This window comes from Hibiscus syriacus, unplaced genomic scaffold, assembly GCF_006381635.1.
Source record: "Hibiscus syriacus cultivar Baekdansim isolate YM2019G1 unplaced genomic scaffold, ASM638163v2 tig00000340_pilon, whole genome shotgun sequence".
Lineage (NCBI taxonomy): Eukaryota > Viridiplantae > Streptophyta > Magnoliopsida > Malvales > Malvaceae > Hibiscus > Hibiscus syriacus.
This window is the reverse complement of record NW_024061783.1, coordinates 9,827,894-9,837,633: the sequence shown is the minus strand read 5'-3', so window position 1 is coordinate 9,837,633 and position 9,740 is coordinate 9,827,894. Positions and strand designations below refer to the sequence as shown.

General features: G+C 37.5%; 2 protein-coding genes across 2 annotated transcripts; one reads left to right on the top strand and one right to left on the bottom strand.

Moving 5' to 3' along the window:
* Window positions 1–2,482: 2,482 nt before the first annotated feature.
* On the top strand, window positions 2,483–5,417 carry LOC120204098. The gene is made up of 7 exons (XM_039204186.1): window positions 2,483–2,765; window positions 2,934–3,049; window positions 3,124–3,242; window positions 3,334–3,496; window positions 3,584–3,810; window positions 3,900–4,221; window positions 4,309–5,417. Exons 1-7 carry the CDS (start codon window positions 2,607–2,609, stop codon window positions 5,306–5,308), a joined length of 2,106 nt encoding a protein of 701 aa, XP_039060117.1. The 5' UTR covers window positions 2,483–2,606; the 3' UTR covers window positions 5,309–5,417.
* Window positions 5,418–6,070: 653 nt separating this feature from the next.
* Window positions 6,071–9,525, bottom strand: LOC120204090 (pentatricopeptide repeat-containing protein At1g15510, chloroplastic-like). Its single transcript, XM_039204175.1, has one exon. It carries the CDS (start codon window positions 9,369–9,371, stop codon window positions 6,753–6,755), a length of 2,619 nt encoding a protein of 872 aa, XP_039060106.1. The 5' UTR covers window positions 9,372–9,525; the 3' UTR covers window positions 6,071–6,752.
* Window positions 9,526–9,740: the final 215 nt, after the last annotated feature.

Here is a 9,740-nt window from a genome sequence, read left to right as displayed (position 1 = left end):
ACCGAATAAAAAAAAAAGCTCTCCCCTCTCTCCGACTGCCTCGAACCCCCTCCGGTCGCCACACATGACGGACGAAAAACCCAAAACGCCCCAACAAATACAAAGAACATAGATCTACCCACCTAGGACCTAGTTTAGGGCTTAAAACCACCAAAAACCCCTCTAAACTAACCGAAATCAGCCAAAATCCTTCGGCTTCCCCGGACTTCGGCAACGCCTCCGATGACCCAAGTAAGCCTTGATTTATTATTCCTTTTAATTTTTCGTATTTTTTTACTGTAAAAAAGGTTGATTGCTTAGCCTAAAGATTACATGCATGCTTGTTTTCTGTTTGTTGTTTAAGACCTAAGGTGGGTTTCGACCCTAAAGATTATTGTTATTCTAAAACAAAACGAAGCTAAAAAAGGCTTAAAAAAGCTAACATCAATAAAAACAAAAATAAAATACTTCAAAAAAAGAAAATAAAAACTTTCAAATTTTGGTTGTTATTGCTTCGAAAAAAACATGTTACAGTATTGTTTTTAAATTTCTGAGAGCTTTTACATTTTATAATGCATGGTTTTATAACCACTTTACACTGAAAAAAATAAATGATTCATAATTTGTTGTCTTCTTTGTTTTCTGCAAGTGGTGGAGTGTTAGTGATGGTGGTGTGTTGGAGTGGTTTTGTTAGGATTGAGGGAGAAAATGGTGGCCACGAGTTGGGGCAGAGGAAGTGCTTGCTGGTTGGGGGAAGTGGATGGCTACCTAGGGCTAGGTTAGACCCGAGTCGAGTCTTAGTTGGGCCACAGGTCAGGTTTTGGACTTAGTTAGGTTTTGGGTTTTATTTTCTGATTGGGTCTCGGGTTGGGCTTGAGGATCGTTTGTAAATGGGTTGGGTATTGTTTGGATCGGGTATTGATTTGGGTTCCGGGAGAAAAATGGCGATTACAAAGTTTTTTAATGATTTAGGGGGATATTATTGGAATGTTCACAACTTTATGGACTAATTTAGATTAAGAGTCATAGTTTGAGGATGAATTTGGTATGTGCAAAAGTTTGGGGACCAATTTAGAATGAAAGACATGATTTAGGGATGAAATTAAAATATTTAAAAATTTAGGGACAATTTAAAATAAGACTCATAGTTTGAGGATGTATGTTGCATTTAACTCTAATATGATACAAAAGAGAAAAATAATTAAAATAAGTATTATTGTATGGATTTATCCAAATTTATTTCATGAATATAAATAGATCTATTTGTATGTAGGATCCTTAAATACTTCTTAAGAAAAAACATTATAACAAAATTTAAATATTATTAATTTTTTAATCTATTAAGTAGCTTAGTGATAAAAAAACGTTGTTCTTCTTTGAGATTTTAAGTTCGAATAGTTGATTTTGTAGGTGTGTACATATTGTAAATATTGTTAATGGTTAAAAAGGATTTGAACATATTATCTTATAATCACCCTAGATTAGTTCCAAAAAAAAATATTTCCTCCGTCTAATTAAATTTATCCCTTTTAGATTTTAAAATTACCTCATTCAAAATGTCCTATTAAAATAGTTAACAAATAACAACACACATATTTCCCTTTTTTACCCTTATATTTTTCATTCTTTTACAACTATCAAAATAAATCAGTTAAATTAATCAATCATTTTTTGGGATAATTTTGTAATTTTCCCTCCTTTTATACAACTTGACATGTGGTCAATTTTTTTCCTAAAACTATGTGCATAGCTAACATGAGATAAAAATAATAGGACAGATACACCAAATGATCCATTGATTATAGCGTGTTATTTTGTTGAGTTCCCCGACTATTAAAAGTTATAAAATGATTCCTCGATTATAGGGTGTTGTTTTTTAAGTCTTATGAGTATTAAAAGTTACAAAATGACCACTTGACTATTGATATGTTCAAAATTTATCATTTTCCATTAAAAAATTGAAGACATTTTGAGCTAGACGTTAACCTGCTGACTGAGTTATGATAAAATATGATATCATATTATCAAACGACTATACAACTCAGATAGTTATGGAATCAAATTTTATCATATTTCAGCCAACAAGTTAAACGTCCAACACAGATGAACATCAATGTTTTAATAGAAAAAGATGAGTTTGGAAAATATGAATAGTTGTGTGACTATTTCGTAACTTTTAATAGTCGAGTGACTCAACAAAGCAATGCCCTATAGCTAGGGGATCTTTTTGTAACTTTTGATAGTCGATGGACTCGACAAAGTCACATCTTATAATCGGGGGACCATTTGTGTACTTTACCCTAATTTTTAAATTTGAATAATATTTGGATTCATAAAATGTTAAAAGTATTTAATTTGCAAAGCCCAGCCCAACCCAGCCCATACTGAGTAATGTAGCCGTTATACATCCCCCACCGAATTTGTTCTTCCGTGGCACCACTTAATTTAAAGCTATCAAATCTCCTTTATTTAAATCTTTAGATTGTTTAATAATGCACAGACTTCGACCGTTGCCTTTTATTTCTTAATTCCCAAACCAAAAACACTACATTTTTCTCCCAATTGCTTTTTTCATCTTCCTTCTCAAGAACACCACCGTCAGATAATAATCTCACTAATTTACGAAAATGGCCGTTGATTACGCCTTCGCTGATGAGGAAATGGTGATCGATGAGGGTCTAGGATACCCAAGAGCCTATGCAAAACTATGCCGGGACCCTAGTCTTGCTCCCTGCAACCATGGCCCTCCTTTCACCTTCATTCCTTACGTTTTGCAGCAAAATGAGGTATTTTTTAAGTTCTTTTGGGTTCTTTAAAGATGGAGAAGAAATGGGTTTCCTGGGATTTGGGCGATTTTATTGTTTTTTTAAATTAAAAAAGAAATCGGTGGAAATGGGTTTGGGGAGGAAGAAATCAAGACAATGGAGATTAATCACTGTTTTTTTTTTTTGCAGAATCTGAGATCAAAGGAACTGGATGAATTGTTCCCAGTTATTGATCCAAAGGCAAGACCAACAGCTAAGCCAAAAATCTTCATCAATATCTTGTGGAAGCAGCTCAGTCATTTAGGGTAATTAACTTGAATTAAATTAAAGTAATAATTGCAATTTTTTTCTGATTTCCTTCACTTCCCTTTTAATTCAGGAACGCCGGCTTTGATCCGGAAGTAATCCGAGTCGATCCATTTGGCAATGTCCTGTATTATCATGCTGATTCAGCTTCACCCCTCTCCTGGGACATTGATCACTGGTTTCCTTGTTCAAGTACATTAACTTCTCTATTGGTTCTTTTTTTTTTGGTTACGTGTCACTTCTCATTAAGCTTTATTCACGGTGCTGGGTTTGAAATCTTTAGGGGGTGGATTGACTGTTGCAAATAATCTAAGGATTTTACAATGGCAAGTGTGCAAGAAAAAACATAACAAGCTGGAATTTCAAGTTCCTTGGTGGGACTTTCAGTTGGGGATTTCCGTGAACCAGTTCTTATCCATTTTCGCTTCTCGAAACTCCGATTTCAGGTTCGGGTTTTTCTCTCTTTCTGAAGCTTTTATACACTTTGGATGCAATCTATAAATGGAGAATTGATGATTGAATGATGATGGCAGGCACAGGGCATTTTCATTCTTGTTTGCTGAGGGTGAAAATGAAGAAATAAATGCTTCACAAACTGTGGATTCACATTCTTTCCCTCAGCATTTTATGAAGCCAAAAGATCAACTTGGGCTTGCTCCGGCTGCTGTAATTGTAACTCGAAAGGAACTGTATGATTCTTCATCTGCTTTAAAATCATTGGATTACAACAGGCAGATTAGGCCACAGTCTCCTATTATTGGTTAGTATATGTTACTTAGACTCCACTGTGAGTGTCGGATTCGAGTAGTTTTTCGATCATTTGTCTCGTACTAATTTGAAACTTTTCAGCTGCAAGGAAAATGAAAGGTAGCATTTTGAAGGAAAATAAAAACCCAGATTTTGTTACAAATCCGTATCAGGTTATTGTCATGGCCAGAGATTCATTGAAACAAAGGGAAGAAACAAACAACATGCAAGCCGAAATCCAGAAGTTGGATGCAGAAGTAAGTGAAATGAGGAAGAAGGACGACGAAGAAAAGTTTGCTATTCAAGACTTGGAAGCAGAACTTATAAAGCGGCGGAGAAGGGCTGAAAAGTGCCGGAGGCTGGCCGAGGCACAATCTTCGTACCGGACTATGTTGGAGAAGATGATTCGGGATGCCATGCACCAGTAAGATTGCCCAAAACATGCTGTTATGTGACAATGTTCTACTAGACTTATAGATTTCAAGAGTATTTATTGTTTTGATTCTTGTAGGAGTGTTGTTTACAAGGAACAGGTGAGACTGAACCAGGCTGCAGCCAATGCTCTCATGGCAAGACTCGAGGCGCAGAAGGCAATATGTGATGCTGCAGAGAAGGAACTCCACAAGAAATTCAAACAAAGAGATGAGATCGAGAAGCAGATAAGGCCGGAATTGGAACACGCAAGGAAGCGATCAAGAATGGATGATACTTTCTTCGAAGATCAAGATAGCAAAACCGTTCTTTATCTACCAGGAATCAGGCCCAGCACACCTTCACACAAGGAGCTGAGAGTGTTTCTTGAGGAAGAACAAAAAGCATCTGTAGCTGGTTTATCTTCGAACGAAGATCAAAAGAATGAAGAAATCGAAGAGGAACTCGCAATTGCAGCAAAGAATGCCTTCAAACTAAAGCGTGAGGAGCGTGATAAAGTCGTAGCTGTTTTAGAAGATGAAAAACCAATTGAGCAGAAGTTTCGAAGGCTTGAAATAAAAGATGAGAGACAAGAAATTCGATTCCCCGTTGTCGAACGAACCAAAGGAGACGAAGATGAAGAGAGCAGGAGACAGAGGGGGAAAGGGAATGTTGATAGGTGGCTTCAAATGCTGTTAGAGAGCACTCAAGAAGAATTGGACAAAGTAGATGCAGAGGAAGTGACTAGAACTGATGAAATCATAAAAAAGCTAGATGAAAAGTATCCACTGAAGGAGAAAGAGCTGGCCATGCAAATTCAAGAGCAGGCTGATGATGAGAAGAGGAAAGAAGAGACTGTTGATGCAGAATGCAAAAAAACACCAAGGGGAAAGGAAAGAGTTCTTAAGAGGTCAGAGAGTGCCAGGGTGTTTAGAAGAGTCCCATCATCGCCATCTTTGATCTTGGGAGGTATGAAGAAAGGAGTGGAATGCATGAGAAAGAAGCCAATAGTAACCAGTGATGATGAACGAGATTATGCTATGGGAAACAACTTCATCAAATCATCCATCAAAACAATAAAGAAGGCAGTGAAAATATGAAGATTTATACCTGTGGGGCACCCCTCTGAGTACTTGTTTGTTAATATTTATCTCCATTCTTTCAACATTGAGGTGATTTATTTTTTATTTTATGGTGGATTGCTAGAAGTATCTCTTTCAGGTCGAATAATTAAGTGAAGGTATACGTCTTTATCTGTATTTATAACAGCTTGTTGTTTTTGCTTATAAATCCTAGTAAGTTGGGTCAGAATCTGCATATTTTATCAGTGGTCTTTTCCCTGTTACATATGATTTGGGGTATCGAATAATAAATAGAGTATTTTGGGTATTTTTGTTTTTAAATCTGAATTGGCATATTAGTCTAATGTATATTTCCACGAGTATGGGATATGGTCTTCAAAAACTCACCAAATGAAAAACTTTAGGGTCTAAAACTTATATTGTTTAGACTCTTCAAATATTTTTGATCGATCTAGTGTGATTACAAATGGTAGTATTTGTTTTAAAGACTCTTAACCATTTGACAATGAACGAACCCGGAATATCTAGGGATAACAACCATTCCTTTAACCACTCAGGTCGCTTGGTTCGTGCGACTCTTCATTTTTTAGACACTCCCTTCCGGTACGTATCCAGACGTGACCTTCGTCCTCAAGGATCCTCCAAACATATGAAAAATCCTATAAAAACTTCAATATATTTGTATGCATGCTCAAATCCAACACTCAGGAGTATCTAGAATGGGCCTGGCTAACGCACATCATATTAACAACATTAAAAAAAAAGGAAGCCTAAAGTCAAGAGCAAAAACAGATGTATTTCAATATGATACTGCTGTGAAATTTGATTTTACTTTACAGGAGAAATATAACATTACGGGGGAAAGCAGAGTAGCAGACAACACTTTACCATAACTAAAACAAAGGCATGTGCCTCCCCTATCAATAACCAGAAGGGGTGGACCGGAGCTTATCCAAGTACCAATTTCACTATATCACAAGCCTATATGTGTTATTATTCCGGTTCAAGGAGCTGTCATAAGCAGAGGAAGGGAACTCAAGAAACCTGTCCAGCATCGAAATCTGTAGAACCAAAAGGAGCTTCTCCACCTTTGAAAAACGGAATCGACACACATATGCTTTAAGTTTATAATTCAGGAAAATGGAGTCTGCCGAGCTTCTCTGAGCACCAGGCCACAATCTTAATGCTGTTTCCCTAGTTCAAAAGTACATCCCCAAGCGAACAGAAAAGAAGCTTTTTGGCTGTTCATGCAATTGGAGCATCTACATTCAAGATGATTCTACAGCATTCTTCCAAGCTTCTGAGTCTTTCTGTGTTATACATGTTTCAATATTAACTGGGTGATCCATGATGCGTGGACCGATAATACAATTTTCAGATTGCAACATTTAAGCTGCCTTTTACATTTCTACATTCTCCACGGGAGTTAATAACTTCCCAATTTCTTTCGAAAACTTATTTGTCAAGCTTTCCCTAATATTTCCACATCACCACAAGAACAGATGCCGTCCTTGAAATGGTGGAATTCTTCAGTATCCCTAATAGAAATCTCCCTTCGTACAATCTTGGAGATGGATTTAATGGTACTGTGACACCTTTGGCACATATAGAGATTCTTTGTTACCCAAATAGGTGTTCCAGGAACAGTATTAATGAGACCAAATGCAACAGCTAGTCTCTCACTATGCCCACATAAAATCTCAGCTTTTGAAAGTTCAACTTCACCCATGGAATCACATTTTGGACCACCCATGCCAGCTACCCTCATTTTCTCATAAATTCCTTCTAAAAGTGCATTTATTTCATTTATTTGAGGATGACAATCATCACCGCTGAGGAAAGCATGGATTTTCCCCTTAATTTCCACCCAACTGCATCCAGGATCAATGATTAGTCCATCATCTTTCATCATCTTTCGAACTTTTGCAACTTCATCCCATTTACTACTGTTTGCATACAGATTACATAACAAAACATAATACCCAACATTTCCATCACTTTCAAAAATACGTTGAGCTGCAAATTCACCAAGCTCAACATGGCGGTGAATTCTACATGCATTTAACAAGGCTCCCCATATAGCTGGATCTGGCTTTATAGGCATTTCCTGAATAAACTCATAAGCCTCCTCCAACTGCCCAGCACGGCCGAGCAAATCTACCACACACGCATAGTGCTTCAAATTTGGGGTGACACCAAATTTCAGTTCCATGCTATTAAAATACTTCAAACCTTCCGTTACCATTTCCGATTTACTACAAGCACATAGGAGTGGAATAAATGTAATCTCATCTGGACTGACATTAGATTTGACCATTCTATTGAAGAACTCCACAGCCTGTTTCCCTTGACCCTGCTGTGCATATCCTGTCAGCAGAATATTCCATGCCGAAACATCTTTTCTCTGCGAGTTAAATTGGTTCCAAGCAGGTCCCATCCTTCCACACCTTACATACATGTCCAGAAGTGCATTGGGTAGGAAACCATCAAGTGCCATGCCGGTCCTCAATGCATATGCATGAATCTCTTTTCCACACATCAATCCACCTATCCTAGCACATGCAGATAGAACAGACACCAATGTCACAGAATTTGGTTTTAAACTCAGTTTCATTTGCCGAAAGAAAATCAATGCTTCAAAGCACCGATTGTTAAGCCGAAGTCCCAAAATGATAGCAGTCCAAGAAATGACATCCTTGTCAGGAATGTTGTGGAACACTTCTAGAGCCTTATCAATACATTTACACTTGGAATACATATCAATTAAGGTGTTAGCAACTATAATATAAGATATGAGGCCTGTCTTTTTAGCAAGTTCATGAAGCTTTATTCCCATATCTAGCTTTCCTAAACAAGCACAAGCTGAAAGAACACTGGCTAAAGTGACTTCATCAGGCATGAATCCCTGCTCCCCCATCATTCTGTAAGTATCCACAGCTTTATCAGGGAGTTCGTTGTTCTCATAACCCGAGATCATTGCTGTCCAAGAAACTACATCCCTCCATTCCATCTTATTGAAAACTTTCTCCGCTGTTTCCCAACATGCAAAACTTGAGTACATTTGAATCAAAGAATTACAAACCCAAACATCGGCTGACATCCCTGTTACAACCACATATCCATGAATTTCTCTGCCTAATCTCTCATCACCTAGGCTCTCACATGCAGAGATCACACTCGTCATAGTCATCAAATCTGGATCAAACCTATGCTCACGCATCTTAAAAAACAACCTTATCCCTTCCAAGCACTCCCCATTCTCAAAATACCCCGAAATGATCGCATTCCAAGATATCCTATCTCTCCTAGCCATTTTACCAAACAATAACCTCGCTCTTGGTAAATCTCCACACTTTACATACATAGTTATCAAAGCATTAACCACATCAACATCTGCTTCAAACCCGAACCTAATAACATGAACATGAACCTCTTTACCTCTTTCCAAATTCGGAACAGCACCGCAAGTTCTCAAAACGCAGGGAAAAGTATAAACATCAGGCTTAAAACCGACCCACAACATCCTATGATACAAGCACAAAGCTTCATCGAAGAACCCTTTTTTCGCATACCCACTAATCAAAACATTCCAAGAAAAAACATCTCTTTCTAGCATTTTACCGAACACGTACCAAGCATCACCCAGTTTCCCAAACCTTACAAACATACCCAACAAAGCATTACCAAGCCTAAGACTCAACGAATTACTCGAATTAGATATATAAAAGTAAACCTTAGAACCTTCTTCGAAAGCTCGTTTCCACTCACAAAGTCTCACCATAGCAATTGCCGCGTCTTCATCTAATGGAATCTGTAATTCTTGCATCGACTCCAGGTACTTCAAAGCTTCTTGGAGTTTCGAATTTATACAAAGAAGTTGGAGATGGGAATTCGGGTTTTTGTTGTTCAGGGGATTACTGTCAAGGAATGAGAGCTGCTGCTGAGGTTGCGTTGAGGAGATTTGGAGGGGTTTGCGTTTTTTTGAGAAACATGGGGAATTGGGGTTTCGTATTTTGGTCCGGATAGGGTTTCGGAGGTCCGGGTTGATAAGGGTTTGAGGAGTTCTTGCAGATAAAGCCATTGTTGAAAACCACAGAGCATGGCTGGTTTTGGCTGGGGTTTTTTCTGAAGGGTTTAACTAGATCTGGATAGAAGATAAAATTAAACGCTGCCGTTTTAGAGAGTGGGAATTTTGAAAATGGTTCAACGCAATCGTTTATCTTGCAGATTTGCATCTTAATTTTAAGAGTTAATTGCAATATATGTCCTCAAAGTATGATCTATATTTTAAATTGGTCTCTATAATTTTAAATAATTCAATTTCATCCTTAAACTATGACTATGATCCTAAATTAGTCCTCAAACTTTTGAATATTTCAATTTCATCCCCAAACTATGACCTTCATTATAAATTGGTTCCCAAAGCTTTTGAACATTCTAATTTTATCCC

Excerpts from the sequence above, each read along its gene's own strand:
- LOC120204098 (XM_039204186.1), top strand. The coding sequence starts at position 2,607 with ATGGCCGTTGATTACGCCTTCGCTGATGAGGAAATGGTGATCGATGAG. Across the intron at positions 2,766-2,933 it reads ACGTTTTGCAGCAAAATGAG|AATCTGAGATCAAAGGAACT; the intron begins GTATTTTTTAAG and ends TTTTTTTTGCAG. Across the intron at positions 4,222-4,308 it reads ATTCGGGATGCCATGCACCA|GAGTGTTGTTTACAAGGAAC; the intron begins GTAAGATTGCCC and ends TGATTCTTGTAG.
- LOC120204090 (XM_039204175.1), bottom strand. The coding sequence starts at position 9,371 with ATGGCTTTATCTGCAAGAACTCCTCAAACCCTTATCAACCCGGACCTC.